The 18,893-nt window shown below is 44.4% G+C and overlaps 1 protein-coding gene across 4 annotated transcripts in view; it reads right to left on the reverse strand.

Moving 5' to 3' along the window:
- Window positions 1–2,522: 2,522 nt before the first annotated feature.
- PYGB (glycogen phosphorylase B) overlaps window positions 2,523–18,893 on the reverse strand; it is a 42,654-nt gene continuing 26,283 nt past the window's right edge. For 2 of the 4 annotated variants that reach the window (XM_083733247.1, XM_083733248.1), the window contains 11 exons: window positions 18,516–18,662; window positions 17,175–17,338; window positions 16,609–16,723; window positions 16,095–16,196; window positions 15,633–15,780; window positions 13,668–13,726; window positions 12,852–12,993; window positions 12,219–12,426; window positions 10,933–11,067; window positions 9,807–9,873; window positions 2,523–8,627 (listed from right to left, as the gene is read on the reverse strand). In XM_083733247.1, the coding sequence (XP_083589373.1) occupies window positions 8,475–8,627; window positions 9,807–9,873; window positions 10,933–11,067; window positions 12,219–12,426; window positions 12,852–12,993; window positions 13,668–13,726; window positions 15,633–15,780; window positions 16,095–16,196; window positions 16,609–16,723; window positions 17,175–17,338; window positions 18,516–18,662 (1,440 nt within the window). In that variant the 3' untranslated portion in view covers window positions 2,523–8,474. The remainder of the gene's footprint in view (window positions 8,628–9,806; window positions 9,874–10,932; window positions 11,068–12,218; window positions 12,427–12,851; window positions 12,994–13,667; window positions 13,727–15,632; window positions 15,781–16,094; window positions 16,197–16,608; window positions 16,724–17,174; window positions 17,339–18,515; window positions 18,663–18,893) is intronic. The other 2 variants (XR_014562742.1, XR_014562743.1) reach the window with 2 other exon arrangements.

An 18,893-nucleotide genomic window follows, 5' to 3' on the forward strand; every position in this document is an offset into this window, starting at 1 on the left:
GGACTTTCTGCTTCAGCCCTTGGGGTTACGGGTTAAGGAACCCTCTCAAATGCTGTGGATGTGGGGGCGGGATTTGGGGGGTAGGGTGCAGCTGGGTATGGATGGGGATCTGGGGCAAAGAGGCAAGCAGAAATACCTTCTGACTACTCAAGGAAATATTGGATCCTGCCCATTGTGATTTGTCTGGGGCTAATGGCGGAACAGGGATAGAACTTATTTCTTTCAAAACTCCCCTGAGCAGCAGAAATGTACTAAGTTGCCAGCAGCATGTGATTCATCACTGCCCCAAGTCTGACAAACTCATGTGTTCCGTACTTACAATGGACTTTGGATTTCTGTTTCGTAGAGTTGGTATATATACTGTGATGTTTGGCAACCAGTTTTCAATATGAATGTAGGGTTGCGAGTTTTTCTATTCTCTATTTGCTGAGCGACTTCCTCTCTTGTCCTTTGAAATTGTGGATTGCAGTCCATGTGTTTAGCTGTTCGTTATAATTTCTGTAGCACTTTACATTGTGAAGTGTCCTACAGTCATAATCTTTATTGGCACCCACATTTGTCCACTTGTGTTGTAGCTTTAAACATACTGCCCAAGGAGCATCTTACACCACAGCATAGCTTTGGGGAGGTGGGGCTGGAAATATCCTCTGCTTGAAATCTGAGCTAAACAGACCAAGAGTCTGATTCAATATAAGGCAGCTTCTTATGTTCCTATCTTACTTTTTCATGGCTGCCTCCAAGGAATCTTGGGAACTGCAGTTTGGAGAAGTCCCTACGGTTGCTTGAGACAAGGGTATATCGTTTGGATATACTGACACAGCTAACATTTACCAGAAACCTAGTTTTCTTGAAGTATGTGAAAAGAAGTTTTCTTGAAGTATGTGAAAAGAAGCTTCTGGATGAAAGGTGTAATGTAGGTAAAAGTTGTTTGAAGCTCCTGAGTTCAGTATTTGTTAGTTTTTAAAAAATTTGTTTAATCAGTTTTTTCAATACAAACAACAACCACAAAAACCACATACAACAAAAACCACAATAACACTAATAACACAATTTAACAAATCAGATTTGAGTACTGATATACCTATAACTACCCCTCTAAACAATATTTCCCCACCTCTCCTCCCCTTACTTCCCACCACTGTCCGCTTTATCGCTCAAGTATTCCTTCCAGATTTCTTCATATTTATCCATTCTTAATTTGCGTCGACATGCAATTTGTTCATATGTAGCTAGTCTGTCCATATTTGTTAGTTCTGTTGCAAGTCTTGTGACCTCCCGTTGACTGATATCTGTTTACAAAGAGCTGCAAGCAAAATGGAATACTTCTGTGTTCAGTAATGATCCGTCCCCTGGTGGCAGAGCTATGTAATTGAGGATTTAACACTCTGTTGAATTCCTACCAAAGTGTACACTCCAGGAAAAGTTAGTGGTGACACACACATCTTGGGCTCTGTTTCTGAGCCTGATGACACTACTAAGGGCTAACATTTATTGTGGCCCAAGATTTTCTGGACACGAGCCTACTTGGTCAGATATATTACCGTATTTTTCGCTCTATAAGATGCACCAGACCACAAGACGCACCTAGTTTTTGGAGGAGGAAAACAAGCAAAAAAATATTCTGAATCTCAGAAGCCAGAACAGCAAGAGGGATCGCTGCACAGTGAAAGCAGCAATCCCTCTTGCTGTTCTGACTTCTGGGATAGCTGTGCAGCCTCCATAAGACGCACACACATTTCCCCTTACTTTTTAGGAGGGAAAAAGTGAGTCTTATACAGCAAAAAATACAGTAAATGTTACTTGGCAGATTATACTTAAACATACAGAGGAGTTTGAGAGGTGGGGGGAGATAATGCAACAGGGTCAAGCCATCTCTATTGCTCATTTCCTTCAAGCAGGACATGAATGAAACAACCCTTTCCTGCTGGTGTTCCCCATCAGCTGGAATTCGGAAGCCTGATACTGGATGTAGTATATAGCCATCATGGGTGGTTGCTATTGAAGGACCCTCATTAAATTGTTGTTAGTTTCTTTTCAAGGCAGCCAAGTCCACAATTTAACTATGCAGTGTGTGAAGGACTTCCTTCTATATAGGGTTGCCATATTTTGAAGAACAAAAAAGAGGACACATTTGCTGACTTGTACTTTTAACTATGGATCACTATGATGAGACTCATTTTACATACCCATGAAAATGAGGATGTGTCCTGGAAAAAGAGGACATAATGGCAACCCTATATACGTCCTAATCTCCCAATAGACTTCACTGGATGCCCTTTCCCCTCAAATCCTTTTCTCCATTCTTCTCATTAGGATAAGCCACCCTGTTAAGAATATTTTGATGTACAGGTGCCCGTTATATGGAAACCAAACTAGCAGAACTACAGGAGATTATGCTGGCACTCCTTAAAAAAATAATAAAGCCCTGCTGAATCCCACCCAATGTCCATTCAGTCAGCACTGTGTCCATGTAATGCAATAGTTCTGTACAATGCATAGGGAAATAAAGAGCAACTACAATGGATGGCTGTGTGACTTTTAATAATTTTGAGAGCACAAGAGATTGACAGTAGTATATCAAACACACACATACACAAACTCAAAATCTCAAAAGTTTTGAAAGTGCTATGAGAGTGACAAACAACATTTATTTTGCAAGCAATGGACCATTTTGGTTAAGTCAGAGATCTTCATTAATGATCCAGTTCTGCTACTCCAGCCCACTCTTGTCTGAAGAAATGCCATCTTTGCAGTACAAATTAATTACTAGGTTGGGTTTTTAGGCCATATAAACAAAGTTGCATTGCAAAGTGGGAATGTCTGCATGTGACGTTTTATGCTTGAGACTCAATGTGGGACAGTGCTTTATCATTAGAGAGAGATGTTCCTGATTGCTTAAAAGTATATTTAAATAGACATAATGAGAAACACTCAAGAGCACAATGTCATTCCCTTGGGTTGTATCCAGCTGAGTTAAACACATTGAAAATAATAGACTGGAATTAGTAATGTCCATTAATTTCAACTGTCTATGCCAATGTTAGACACAACCCTCTATTTGGAGTTTTAGATGGACACATGAGGACAAGGCACACAAATACTGACCTGTAATCAAACTATAAACCGTTCCATCAAGGGTGAGATTAACAGCATTAATATTCAAATTCCACAACCGTCCTTCCAGGAAATCCTTCAATTATTTGTTCTGCTTTTGATAAAATGAACGAAAAGCACATGATGTATCAACTCCAGCCCACCAAGCTCACACCCAGTGTGCTTGTGTATTGGTAGGGGCTCTCCCACTCACTTCAATGGAGGGACAGATTTGCATATGCAAAGAAAGGCAAGCAGAATGGTTGCTTCCTAACGAGGAGGTTGGAATACAGAGTTGATTTCCACAAGCCTACTCAGCATAAATGGAGATATCAGATTCTAGCCCTTGTCTCAAATGCCCTAAAAAGCATGTTTACATGCATGAACCTTCATCAACTGATGAAGAGATGGTGTACACTGGGTTGCTGCAAACTTCTCCACTCCTCTTGGAAATGTCCTCTTCACAGTCAACCATTTCCTATTGTTTGCTTATAAACTTGCTGGCTTCCTGCTGTTTTAGTTAAACCATCCTTATTTCTTGGAATGATTAAGAAGGGTCAACATTCACACTTTTTATGGGAACCTACAGAGCAAACTTGCAAGGCAAGGAAGGTAGGGACTCTCTTGTTGGATGGCCTTTCTGCAGGCCCTAGCCGGAGCAGGGAACCTTCAGTTATTTGAAACCTATTTTTTGTCCAAATACTGCATTTGGAGTTGAAAGAGCTGGGTTTGAATTAGAGGCAGCTGTGTCTGGTGGCCTTAGGCAAGGTCTTTGTCACCTCACACGATTAGTCTGTTGTACACCTGGAGGGTTCGATGAGGCTGTGGTAGCACCATTCCAGATATGTGGCAATCATTATGGTGTCCTCCAGATATCATAGACTACAGTTCTTGTTTATTTGCCCCGGTGCCTGGGGCTGATGGAACTTGCAGTTCAACATCTGGGGAGGGTAGAGGTGGCAGAAAACTATAAAAGGGGCCTGTGATGGTTCTGTCAGAAGGCTATAAAAAGAGCATGCTTAATCAGGATTCTCACCTTTGACATTCTCCACCCCACCTTTTCTTCCCTGTCTTCAATCTTTTGCTAATTTACTGTTCTCTACCTACTCATCAAATGCTGTTTTTAGTCCACAGTTTCACCTAGTTGGTTCTTTGACTTTATATTTATACCCTTGGGTTCATTCTATGTAGTATACACTGCATCTAAAGTTTGTAGTCCACTCAAGCATGAGAGCACCTTAACTATTAACTTTTCTGCTTTAATAGAATGGGAATAATTTCAATAATTCTTGCACTTTGCGATTGACCCTCAGATTAAAGAAGTGTTTCTTTAACAGGACTAGCCCACATGGTGCCTTCACAGGACCCCTTGAATATATCCTGCTTATTTGAACTACTGTTATAATGGCTATTTGTTTCGTTAATGTAATTTGTTTCGTAATGTGATATGGGGGGATGTCTTCTGTTTAGTCAGGTGAGAGTTGCTTTAACTATCACTGGAGGACTTTAACTGACAGCTGAGGAGCAGTTGGAGATGGAACTCTGAGTATGCAAAAGAAAGACAGAGGGTATGTCTATTCTGATTGGTGGTTGCAGGTTTAGAACATTTAGTTAGACCATGTGATTGGTTGGGGGCTAGACAGGGTGGGGCATATAAGGCTGGGTGATAGTCAGTCTGGGTCAGTCCGTGTTGGTTGGGGCTTGGTGTCTGGTGGACAGCCAGAAGGAGACAACAATAGCAGATTATCAAATAAGAAGAAAGGAGACCTGAAAGGAAGGCAAGAGTGGCTTGGTGGCCAAAGTTTTGCTTAGGTAGCTGAATCTCTTCTCTTGGCTTTGGCAAGTGAGGGAGATGAAGTGAGAGGACGTTTGGAATATCTGGTAAGAGAACCAAAGGAAGATTCCAGGACAATATCGCAGAAACAGATCTCTGGGAGGTCAGTGAGGGTTGAGACAGGGGCCTCAACAAAAGTCCTCAGTTAACAGCATTGGTAAGTCTCAATAGGGGTGGCGTAAAATATAAGGGCAGTCTGGCAAAAGGGTTTTAACAGTATAAGTACCGTATTTTTTGCTCCATAAGACACACTTTTTTCCTCCTAAAAAGTAAGGGGAAATGTCTGTGCGCCTTATGGAGCGAATGCGTGGTCCCTGGAGCTGAATTGCCCAGGGGCAAAAAGCAGATCATGTTTTTTTCTTAGAAAGAGGGAAGGGGGTGTTGAAACAAAGCCACTGAGCAGCTGATCAGCAAGCGACCAGGAGGGAGATAAGGGACACTAGCGATAAAGGAGGCTGCCTGGGAAGGGGATGGTAAAAGCACATGGATCCTCAGGATTTTTGCATTGGGTCACCCCAAATTCACCATCAGATCACATAACATGTCCATGGCTATAGTCCGACCAAAAAATCACGCATCCACTGTTTCGTGGGGCCGCAGTGGCACAAAAACGTGGTTACAAAGCACGGATCCACATGGATCCTCAGGATTTTTGCATTGGGCTACCCCAAACTCACTGTAAAATCACATGTCTGTGGCCACCGCATGAACCATAAAAATCATACATCTACTGTTTCGTTCAGAATATTTTTTTTTCTTGTTTTCCTCCTCTAAAAACTAGGTGCGTCTTATGGTCAGGTGCATCTTATGGAGTGAAAAATACGGTAACTGCTTCCTCAACATTTTCTTGGTTTACTAATAGTAGTGCAAAATAAGCAGTTTGTATTTAAGTGACAGCAACAAGTTAGACAGTGTGTGCCAATTAAAAGAGGCAATAGCATATTAAAGTAACCACATAGGTTTGTGTACTCAATAAACATTAACATCTTTGTTAAATATAGTGACTATTTCTGGTACCACACCCATAGCCCATAGTTACCAAGGGCATAGGTAGGTCAGAGGTTCAAAGGATATAAGTAGGAACAAAACAAAAAGCACCCTTCCGTCAACTCCCATCAACCCTAGCCAGCATGGCTAATGGCTAGGGATGATGGGAGTTGTAGTCCACAAAATCTGAAAGGCACCATCTTGGTAAGAAAATGCAAGCTTCCTGGGCTGCACTACCAGCACCTGCCAAGCAGCGCTGAAAGGGGGAATTATTCATTGGTCAAAACATCATATTCCAACCCCTACCCTTTCCCTTTTAGGTTATTAATTGATGCCTACTGCTAGATTCAGAAAGAAACATTTATGCATTTTTGTAAAACAACCATAACTGTGTTTTGGGAGCATCTAACTGCAGAGATGCAGTAGTGAAGGATTTATCTAACAATACACTTGGATGCTGCATAAACATGCAAGATTTAAATGTCTATCACAGGTGCTTACTGAATCAAATTGGTGGTCCACACAACAGAAAGTGTTGTATTTTACAGCAGAAATACAGAAATATAGATCCTTTGCGCAAGCTGCGGCAAAACTACACAAACTTTTTAAAGATGAAAATACAGTGGATTGTCATGAAATGAAAATGACTGCTTTTCAGATATTCGTTTCACAAAGTTAAGTTTTATGGATTTTTTCAGCAATCAATTTTTGTAACATGACTTAATTTGCTTTGAAAACATATTTAGTGTCATTTTGATTTATTTATTTTCATGGGGTATTCAATACCCACAACATTCTCGTTGCAATGGCTTAAGCATCACCATGTCAAAAGAGATGGTCAACTTTAATAACGCTAATCAAGTTTTTTGGTGGGGCCACTAAGACCCCTATAAGAAGTGGAAAATATATGTGGGTGGTCATTTCATATGTCATTTGACATGTGTTTCAGCATTTCTTCAAATTAATACTAACTAGATACAATTATTTACTGGTGATTTCTAAAAAAAAAAAAAAAAGAAAGGAACTAGCACTTTTAATGAACCCTCTGGTTCTTGAATTTTATATAATAACATACATTCATTTCCGGTCCTGGTATTCTGCATTAAAGTGCATGTTGAGTTGGCAGTCCATGCCCAGCTGGGATCCAGCCGCTTTTCCAGCCCATTTCCCCAGCCCTTAGAAATGAGCAGCCACTTATTTATTCAGCCCAGGTTACAAAGGGCTGGCTCAGGTGCCAGGAAAACTAATGGTACGGTCTGAAATTAAAACTCGAAAGGAATCAAACGATAGGTGCCGTTTTCTTTTTAATAAGGTAGGAATGTGAGACCCAGAAACAGTAACTGATGAATGAAGGCCACTGGGCTCCAACAAGCTAGCTGCATGTATTGCCAGGTGTGGTCTTCTACACTGGAGTGTAATACAGGGATGGACTATATGGTGGCCTCTAGATGTTGCTGGACTCCATCTCCTATCAGCCCCCAGTCAGCCTGGCCAATGGTTGGGGATGATGGGAGTTGACAGTCCAACATCTGGAGGGTCACAGGTTCCTCACCCCTCCTGTAGGAAATGCAACTTCTGCATCAAAGCTGCACTACTGATGACCCACTAAGCCAAAAGGAGCCTACAAACCACGGATGGTGGTGTACCTGAAGGCTCAAAACAGCATCTTGGCTTTTTGGGTGAGGATTTATTTTGAAGAATGCCAAGTATCTAGGGGACTACAGGTTTTCTCTAGTAGCTTCATGTTCACTTGTTATGGTCTGCACTCTGGATGACAGCAATAGCCCTTTCAGCACTGCTTAAATATTCTTCAGCATCCTTGTTAAACCCCCAGGTGTTTTTTGGGTGTCCTGTTGCCAGAAGTTTCCATATAGATATATATATAGAGAGAGCGAACTTCTCGATTAAAAAAACACTTGAGTTCAGCACATGCAAATTGACAGTTTAAAACTGGAGCAGGTTAATAACAACCGTTTGGGCATCTAATAACAGGAAGGATGGGAATTTCTTCAGAACATGATATCTGAAAAGTGCATCTATTTTGGGGGTCATTGAAGAGTTCTGGCCTAACCTCCCGACAGAGGGCAGCACATGTTTGATCAAAGTAAGTCATTTGACAGCACCCAACTCTTGTCTTTGCAGTTTCCACCCCCCCCCAAACAGACATAAGCATCTCCTGACTAAATAGGGTGGCCTGGCAATGGGAGCAAAAGGGCCTGGGAAGTCGGGTACCGTCTCAATAATACAGAACATGCATGCAGGTTGCATTGGTTAAATAGGGGTTTTAAAAGAGAGAATGGCCTCATCTCACCTTCCTCACTCAAGCGCCCTGCTTTAGGCTCAGAATCTTATCACTGCCAACAAGGTCAACGCTTATTGGCTGTAACCCTGCAGAGCACCAGTCTGCCTCCGTTTTCAGGTAACCACCAAGCCTTTTATAAATATATGAGAAGCCCAGCGGGTGGTAAAATGCACGTTTTGAATTCATCTGTGGAATATTCGTTGGGAAGCAGGAAGTGCCAGAGCAGCAGGGCGTTTGCATGCACCTCTTGCAGCGGACTTACTCCCTCGGGATGTTGGGCGGAGGAATCTTCACGGCAGAGGGCTCCACCCCCCAGATCTCTCTGGCGTACTCGGTAATTGTCCTGTCACTGGAAAACTTGCCAGAGCACGCAATATTCTTGATTACCTTTTTAGTCCACTCTCTGGGATTCTGGAAAGGAAACGAGTGGGAAGTTTGGTAGCTTCAGCAGAGGAACACCAAAAGACACAATGCAGGTTATAATTACAGGCAGCCCCCCCCCCATTTACGCGGGGATTACGTTCTGGGTCGTCGTACGCAGAAGTCCACGGCACCCTCTTTCTATGCTAAGCACTGCGTGTGCAGTCGTGCGTGCATCAAATGTGGGCAAATTAAGAGTTGCCAGCTGACAACTCTATTTTTGTGGGTGTTGTGTTCTGTGTCATTGCACGTGTCAACAGTCACACATATGTACGTTCCATCCCCTCCCAGGGCCAAAACAAAGTGCACGTTGGGAGTTGTGTGTCAAATGGATGTGCCTAAAATGTATATAATATACATACAGTGGTACCTCGGGTTAAGTACTTAATTCGTTCCGGAGGTCCGTATTTAACCTGAAACTGTTCTTAACCTGAAGCACCACTTTAGCTAAAGGGGCCTCCTGCTGCCGGAGCACGATTTCTGTTCTCATCTTGAAGCAAAGTTCTTAACCTGAAGCACTATTTCTGGGTTAGCAGAGTGTGTAACCTGAAGCGTAGGTAACCCGAGGTACCACTGTATATATAATAGCTAACCTTTAATTGGGAATCTACAACCCCATAGAATAGTCGTATGTCCCTAAAACTCTTACAGCAGCAGAATATATGGCAGCAAAGGCTTGTTTCCTTCTCCGGCCTGTTGTCCACCCTCTCTCCAACCTACTTTAATCTATCAGGGCCTTCTCGGTGTTAGCACCCTGGCCATGGAACTCCCTGCCCACAATCTGGCACTTTTCCCATTGAAGTTTCACCATTGTTCGAAGAAATAATTGATCTATTGCCTACTTGACCTGTATATCATCTGCCCTTCTGTCTGCATTTAGATGGTTTTCTAATATATTTTCTCATTTTACATAGTTAGCTGCCTTGGGCATCTTTGTAAAGAAAGGTAGGATACAGAATGAATGAATGAATGAAGACAGCCTTTTGCTGGCTGAAATTCACATTTTGGCTACCCAAACTGCTGAAATGCCCTTTTCAGTCTACAAACCCATTGTGCAGAGGGGCCTCTCCCACCACTTGGTTCACCCTAGGATATCAGAGCCATAGTCTTCTATCTATTTCATAAATAAGCCCATTTTAAAAAATCTTCAAAACTTGTTGAACATCTTACCATGTAGAGCTTGTCTACTTGCCCTTGAGCTTTGATGTAGGCTTCATAATCGGCAAACACCTTAAACCTGAAACAAAGAAGCGTCTGAGAGTAACTGCGACCTCTCTCCACCTTTTTCTGATACTCACCGCTGCAAAGGCCAGGGCATAAACAACAGTGTACCGCATTTTTCGCCCTATAAGACGCACTTTCCCCCCTCCAAAAATGAAGGGGAAATCTGGGTGCGTCCTATGGGGCGAATGCAGGCTTTCGCTGAAGCGTGGAGAGCGAGAGGGGTTGGTGCGCACCGACCCCTCTCGCTCTCCAGGCTTCAGGAAGACATCTGCAGCCTAGGCAGCCCTGCGGGAGGTCCCGCAGGGATGTCTAGGCTGCGGATAGCAGAGCGCCCGGCGCTTCGGGAACACATCCGCAGCCTAGGCAACCCTGCGGGAGTTCCCCTCAGGGCTCCCCACGCTGCGGATAGCAGCCTGCCGCCCGGTGGGTGAGGCGCCCTGAAGCAGAGCACCCCTCATGCCGGGCAGACATCAGCCAGCCCCACAAGCTCGGGGACAGCAGGGAAGCGCACCGCCGCCATCCCACTGTTCCTCGACCTGGTTAGGTTTCCCCAACCTGCTTTTGGGGGGGAAATAAAGGAAAAATTTAAATCCAGGATTTAACTTCCTTCCGCAGGGCCTGTAAGACAGAGCTATTCCGTCTGCTTTCAATTTGAACTTAGCCTGATCTTTTGTTCCCCTTCCTTCTCTCCCCCTCCCTGTTTTGTGAAGATTGTCTGCTCTGGGATCCCACAGCTAATTCTCCCCTGGTCTCCTCGGTGGCCCAAGTGGGACTAATTTAGCCAGCTAGCCCTGGTGATCATCTAATGTTTATTGGATGGATTTCCCCCCTAAATTAATTTTTGATTCTTGATTTTATTGTTATTTACGCTTTATACCGTATTTTATGCTGTTTTTTGTAGCATCAATTAAGTGTTTTAAATGTGTTGTTAGCTGCCCTGAGCCCAGTTTCCTGAACCGGGAAGGGTGGGGTATAAATAAAAAAATATTATTATTATTATCCATGAAACGCATACCACTGCTTAACCCTGGTTTAGAGCATGCAGGGAAGGCGCACAATTGCTGCCTCTCACCTGTCATGATACATCAGCATGTCGACGACATCTCGGAAGCACCCGGGATCATCTGGTGAGAAGAAGCCGCTGCCAATTTGGTCAACAGCTTGTTTGAGCTCTGGAATCCTCTCATAGTATTCCTTAGCGTTGTACCTAAACGAGGAAACAAATGACATGTTCGGCCTTCTCATCATCACTTGCAGAACGCGTTGCTTTATATGCTCCACTCAAAGGAGTCAACAGCCCTGTAGAGGGCTGGCCCAAGACATGTTACCATCTGAGGCAAATGACATTCTGGCAGCTGGACCTTGCGTCAACACTGTTGATGGGACGGGGTCTTCCACCACACCTGAGGGCAGCGTAAGGGTAGTTTGAGGGGCAGAAGGCAAGCCACATGGCACACGCAGCTCTCCTCCAACATCCTGCCACCACTAAGCATTTGTCGACTGAGGTGGCTGCCTCACTCGGCCTAATGACCGGGCTGGCCCAAGTCCAAATGACTGACGAACTGGACTTGATTTTGAAGTGTCAAATTAAAGGGCATAGGCTCGGATAATTATTAGCAAGCAGTCTGCCATTATTAGATCTAGTACAAGTTATGTAGAGTTAATTAGTCCAAAGCAACCCACAAGTGGATCGATAGACTTATGTCCTGTGCTCATGACACTTATGTGTTTTTGTAAGTTGCTGTAGTATTTGAAGAACTTCTCCCACACCCCACTTTTAAAATCTATTTCTTTTTGGAATGGTGTGTGCTCTTTCTATCCCCAGAGCAAACATCTTGTGGCAATGATTTAGAAAAGGGGTAACCAAGATTTCCCACAGCCCTTCCCCAACAAGGTCTGTATAACCTGGTAGAGACCACTTGCCACTAGCAGACAGGGCTGGAGGCAAATGTAAATATTGTATTTGCCTAGCAGGCTGGTTCCTACACACTCACAGGCTCCTCTTTAGTCAATCAAGGAGCACAACAACCAGAATTCCAGCCAGGTGAAACCACACACAGGGTGTGTGTAAAGGATGACCACCAAGGGGGTGTGGCTTGGAGAAAGAGGGCGTGGCTAGGGAGGAGGTGTGGCCAGTGGGGAGTCCTGAGCGTGAGACAGAGAAGTGTGGAGGGCCCCATCCCTTCCCTGGGTTTGAGGTCCCCCCCCCCAATCAACCTCACAAAACAGGTCTCCTTTGCTCCATTTAATCTGAGCAGTTTTCATGCAGCTGAAGCAAGGCTAAGACCAAGGGACGTCAAGGAAAAGCCATCCCTGCTACACAACCTGTTTCTAGGACGGAAGGCTGTTCATACAAACCCTTTCTTATCCATCGCCTCCACGTCTTCCACCCGCATGCCAAAAATGAAGAGATTCTCCTCTCCGGCCTCCTCAGCCATTTCTACATTGGCGCCATCCATGGTCCCGATGGTGAGGGCTCCGTTCAACATGAATTTCATGTTCCCTGTCCCTGAAGCCTCAGTCCCCGCGGTGGAGATCTGCTCAGACAGATCTGAAGCAGGGATCACTGGGGTGGAGTGAAAAAAAATGATATTCTGGTAAAAAATGCTTCTCCTCTACTTAAAACAAACACACACACACACACCCTTGCCTAGATTGTAGCAACCACAAGCATCTCCAAAGTCCAAGCCAAAACTCTCCGGAGGCCTTTTATTAGAAATATGAATTTAGAGAACTGTTATAAAGGTGATATAATGAAAATCCGTTAGAGGGGATTCAAAGAAGTCAGTTATCATGTTAAGAGAATTAGGTATTTGAAGAAATAATTTTTCTCTGGGTTTAATTTTATTGTATTGTAGTGTGTTTTTCTTTGTTGTACGTTTTGTTATGTCATTTTGTGATAAATGTGGAAAATCAATAAAAAGAATTTTTTTTGGGAAAAAGTCTCCAGAGGCCTTGGGCCAACGCCCAAGAACATCCCCGTCCTCTTACCTTTCTCAGCAAGGGACACTCTGTAGTTCTCCAAGAAGATGACTTTCAGCCTGTCGCCTATGTAAGGGTCATTATTGACGATGTCTCCAATGGCCGTGATCAGTCTGATGATCATTTTTGCCATGTGGTAGCCGGGGGCAGCCTGGAGGCAGAGAGGGAAGATACGTGTGGATCAAAAGGGGAAAGAGCCAGGATGTGTAATCAGGCAAATGGCTTCAGGAGGGGTGCTGTCCAGATTCACTGATAACAGAGCCTCTGTCTGGAAGTCAGGAAAACAGGGGAGTTCTCATGTTTACATGCTCGAAAAATAAAGCCTGCAGGAGCAAGATGGAACACACTCCCATTGCTAACCTAGGGAGGGAATGGGCATATGTGCTTGTCTGCAATTTAGGAAACACTGTCCCAGCTACTGAAGAGAAAGCTTGCTTGAGCATCAAGTCCCTTAAAGGTAAAGGTAAAGAGACCCCTGACCATTAGGTCAAGTCATGACCGACTCTGGGGTTGCAGCGCTCATCTCGCTTTATTGGCCGAGGGAGCCAGTATACAGCTTCCGGGTCATATGGTCAGTGTGACTAAGCTGCTTCTGGCAAACCAGAGCAGTGCATGGAAACAGCGTTTACCTTCCCGCCGGAGTGGTACCTATTTATCTACTTGCACTTTGATGTGCTTTCGAACTGCTAGGTTGGCAGGAGCAGGGACTAAGCAACGGGAGCTCACCCAGTCGCGGGGATTCGAACCGCCGACCTTCTGATCGGCAAGTCCTAGGCTCTGTGGTTTAACCCACAGCTCCACCTGGATCCCTATCAAGTCCCTTACCTTTCCTCCAATCATAACTGTTCTTGGCACGCAGGACTTTTTTGGGTCTCTTCTGATGCCTGGAAAAAGCAATATGATGATTAATTTGTGTCATTTATTTATTTATTAAATCTATATACCACCCTTCATCAGAAGATGTCAGGGCAGTTCACAGAATAAAACACAAGTAAACCAAAACAACAAAACAATAACCCCATTGAAAGATGGTCTCTCTTTATCAATTATTGGAATGAGAAAATTACAGGTTGCGTTTCCCCTCCGCCCAACCTATTTCAACTTATATAATTATTTCATCTTAATTGTTTTTGTTAAAACTATTATATTAATTAAGAGATTGTGGCCTTTTCCCTCCTTTCTCTTTCATCTTTTCTCTCACTCAGATTAGCAAATACATTCATAAAAAGCAATGCAGGAAAAAAGAAAAAAGCAATGGTGGAACTCAGCCATCAAAGGCTGTTGCTATGCAGAATATTATTTTGAGACGTGCTTTTAAATGCAAGATGGATGATGCCTCAATAAGAACATTGCAAAATAAACGCCTTGCTCTCATCAGCTGTGGTCTGGCTCCTATCACATTCCGGCACATGATCTGCAAACCACACAGATGACTTCCTGCAAGAAATCCACATTCTCGCTCTGGCCTGTCAGCTGATGTTTGCCAGCCCTTTCTATTAATTACATGAGGTTCTGATCAAGTTCCTAAACATGCATGTACGAAGGCTGAAATCTCACAGTGTGGCAAAGCCCATTGCCCTGGGATCTTGAGCCAAAGACAATGCAATATTGCTGGTGCAGAGACACACAGATGATACTTGTAGAGTAAAATGGCACGGCTCTTAAGCCTAATCTACACACACGGCAAAATTAAGAACATAAGAGACCTGCTGGATCAGGGTAGGCATCCTGTTCTGACATCGAACAGCAAGATGCCTCTGGGAAGCCCGTAAGCAGAGACTGAGTGCAGCAGCCATCTCCCTGCTCACGACTCCCAGCAAGTAGTATTCAAAGGCATTATCCAGAATGCAGCAGCTAGACTAGTGACTGGGAGTGGCCGCTGAGAACATACATTGACTCCCAGTACGTTTCCGAGCACAATTCAAAGTGTTGGTGATGACCTTTAAAGCCCTAAAGGGTCTCGGCCCAGTATACCCGAAGGAGCGCCTCCACCCACATCGTTCTGCCCGGACACTGAGGTCCAGCGCCGAGGGCCTTCTGGCCGTTCCCTCACTGCGAGAAGTGAGGTTACAGGGAACCAGGCAGAGGGCCTTCTCGGTAGTGGCACCTGCCCTGTGGAACACCCTCCCTGCAGATGCCAAGGCAATAAACAACTATTTTACTTTTAAAAGACACCTGAAGGCAGCCCTGTTTAGGGAAGTTTTTAATGTCTGATGCTGTATTGTTTTAGATATTTGGTTGGAAGCCACCCAGAGTGGCTGGGGAGACCCAGTCAAATGGGCAGGGTATAAATAACAAATTATTATTATTATTCAATCTGCAAGTGGGGTGACTGCATTTCTGAATGTTTGCAAAAGCATCCTTGCATGTAAGAAAACTTCACACATTAGACAGAGAAAGAAGACTATCTCCCCAACAAGCTAGTTTTCCAATCTCCTGCGTACATTTAGTGAAGAAGAAGAAGAGTTTGGATTTGATATCCCGCCTTGCACTCCCCTTCAGGAGTCTCAAAGCTGCTAACATTCTCCTTTCCCTTCCTCCCCCACAACAAACACTCTGTGAGGTGAGTGGGGCTGAGAGACTTCAGAGAAGTGTGACTGGCCCAAGGTCACCCAGCAGCTGCATGTGGAGGAGCGGGGAATCGAACCCGGTTCACCAGATTACGAGTCCACCGCTCTTAACCACTACACCACACTGGCTCCCACACTGGTGCTGTGTCATTATGATTATTTTTGTCCAAAAGCATTCCGCAGCCCCGAAGTTGCTGCTTTGTTGGGCTGAGCTACTCACGGTTGTAGAGTGTGATGATATGCAGGCAATTAAGAAGCTGCCTCTTGTATTCATGAATTCTTTTGACGTGCACATCAAAAATAGAGGCAGGGTTGATTTTCACCTTGTACTGTTTTTCCAAGTAGGCTGAGAACTTCTGCTTGTTCTCCTGGCAAAAGGAAATTTGGGGTTGAAGTTACTGGCCGGGACATTTAAGCCTGACTCTAGCTGCACAGTTTGGTCTAGGCTGGGATTCTAGATTATATAACTTATCTATATCCCACCTTCCACCCAAGCTGTAAGGCAGCTTACAATATTTTAAAGCAAAATTAGAAAACACAATGCTGCAAGAACAAATTAGTTTTTAAAAAGTAATTAGAATACAGTGGAACATGTTTAGAACCAGCAATTAACATATACGGTTTGCCTCGACCGCAGCCCAGCATATCACAATGTTTCTCGCTAACATGCTGCCATCCTCACCTGTTTAACTTTGGCGACATCCCTGATGAAGGCCTCGTCATTGACAAAGCTTAGCAGCTTCTTGAGCTGGCTTAGATCCGTTAGAAAATCTTCCCCAATTCTCTGTAGTGAAAAGAAGAAAGAAAGCCATCAATCGACAGATCTGCTTATGTTTGGTTCTGCGCTCCCTGCACTACAAAAACTATGAACTGCCAGGGACAAAAGACTATGAAGTTAGGGACATGGCGACTGAATTCTTGCACACCCCAAACCCAAGAAACGCCACGTTTCCTTCTGGGTAACCTTGCAGAGGCCACATGTCAAAGTGGGTGGGACCAGAAGCAAAAATGTGGGGTGTGCTCTGCAGAGTCCAAAGCATCAGAAACCAAAGCCTGGGAAGCCAGATTCAGGCCCTAGGCCTGAGGTTCAATGGTCCTGATCTAAGGAAAAAATGGAATGAAGACAGATCCATTGAGGAGGAGGAGGAGGACCCAACAACAGGGGTAATTGATCCTATTGGCTGAAGTCAGTTCACCTCCACAATGACATCAGAGAGTCCCGGGTTACAAAGCAGGAGCCACCGCCTTGGAGTGATGCCATTCGTCTTGTTCTGAAACTTCTCCGGCTCCATTTCGTAGAAATCTTTGAATCTAAAGAAGAAGAAGAAGAAGAAGAAGAAGAAGAAGAAGAAGAAGAAGAAGAAGTCATGTGCTATTTAGGGCCAGTTGATAACAGTGAGCAGAAACATTCAGCCATGCAATGTGACCGCTTAAAAAAACGATTTATAAATTTTCTAGTTTTATATTTTTATTTTATTCTGTGAACCGCCCTGAGACCTGGGGGTATAGGGTGGTATACAGATTCAATAAAAAATAAGAATAAGAACAATAAGCTATTTCTGGGGTCTGGGCCAAATGGAGAGAAAGAGGTGCATAAAAAGGAAAATGGAAAATCAAACAGTTTGGCAAAGGATTTTCAGCGATGCATGTGCAGAAAATAAACTACCTTTGCTCAAAGATCTCTGGGGAGACTCTGGCAGCCTGGCCTGTCTTCCCCTGAGCTGACAGCCTGTTGCAAAAAAGTGAAGGAAGCAGGACTCACATAGAGCTCTTTACAATCTCTGAGTGAATCCTGGCCACTCCATTGACTGCATGGGAGCCAATGATACACAGGTTGGCCATATTGACCCTCTTGCAGTCTCCTTCCTCTATCACGGACATCCTTCGGAGGCGGTCAATGTCTCCTGGGAAGAGGGCCGCCACATGCTGCAAGGACACAAGGAGAGGGGGATATTAACAACAAGATCTAAAAGAGATCCCACAATGGAACCCTTTACAGCAGAAAAAATGTGAAGAAATTCCCTGGACAATTGAGGTCATGAGCCCATTTTACTTCCTCTCCCCTAGAAACCGCCACAGCTTATATGTTGGCGGTCTCTGGGCCTCTCCAGATGACCTACTTATTGAGTACTCATCCTGATTTGTTTACACAACACTTACATGGAGGTTAAAAAGGTAAAGGGACCCCTGACCATTATTAGGTCCAGTCATGACTGACTCTGGGGTTGCAGCGCGCATCTCGCTTTATTGGCTGAGGGAGCCGGCATACAGCTTCCGGGTCATGTGGCCAGCATGACTAAGCCGCTTCTGAGGAACCAGAGCAGTGCACAGAAACGCTGTTTACCTTCCCGCTGGAGCAGTACCTATTTATCTACTTGCACTTTGATGTGCTTTCAAACTGCTAGGTTGGCAGGAGCAGGGACCGAGCAACGGGAGCTCACCCCGTCGCGGGGATTTGAACCACCGACCTTCTGATCAGCAAGTCCTAGGCTCTGTGGTTTAACCCACACCGCCACCCGTGACCCTTAGATGGAGGTTAGACTATGTCTAATCTTTACTGAGCATCTGTTCTGATTTGTCTGCAGGTTGGTTCTACAGCAATGGACACTTATTCTGTTTTTATTGTGGTGTGTTTATACTACATCTGTTTAGCTATTTCCTCACTCTACACTTTTGCAGGCATTTCCACGTTATTTTCCAAACAGCAAAATACCCGATTTTGTTGTGCCAGGGCAAAAGAGCCCTTTAATCTCTAACATCCTTGCTCTGCATTACCATAGCAGTTTGCCTTTCTGTCACCTGATCCCTGCTGAACTGCTGCTGCAATACCACCTCCTGGGCAGCTGGCAGCACTTTGTACAAGAATTAGCCATCACCTTCCTTCTGGGCCATAGTGCCACCACTGAAGGCGGCCAGTGTTGCAGCTACTAATTCAGCAGGGCTCAGGTGACACCAAGTGCCAATAGGATTCCACAAAGTTCTTTAAAGCTTCTTCTGACTTTGGCAATGGGCAACTGATCGCTTAGGGGCAGACTGAGCCTCCAGGCCTCTCAGTCAACCCAACCCCCCTTTCCCCACCACCTCATTTATCCCGTCTCCTTACGTCGAGATGTTTCTGATTGATAGCATAAATGATCTCCAAGTGTCTTGGCAGGAGTTTCTCGAACATAGAGACAGGCCAGCGCTCCAGGGCTTCAGGCAGCACGGTGTGGTTGGTGTACGCGCAAGTTCGCTTCGTGATTTCCCAGGCCTGGAGCAAAAAATTAAAAACAGCGGATGAGATAACACGAGGGCACTGCAGACTGAATCTGATCCACGAAGAAATAAAGAAAATACTAAGAATATCATATAGTAAAAGGCCAGAGGCATTCCTTTTAGGAATTTTAAATGATGATATTCCAAAAGACAAAGCTAAAATTTTCTTATACGCAATGTCTGGAGCAAGAATCTTGGTGGCTAAGTATTGGAAAGGGAATCAGTT

This window comes from Podarcis gaigeae (assembly GCF_964106915.1).
Source record: "Podarcis gaigeae genome assembly, chromosome: 3".
Classification (NCBI taxonomy): Eukaryota; Metazoa; Chordata; class Lepidosauria; order Squamata; family Lacertidae; genus Podarcis; species Podarcis gaigeae.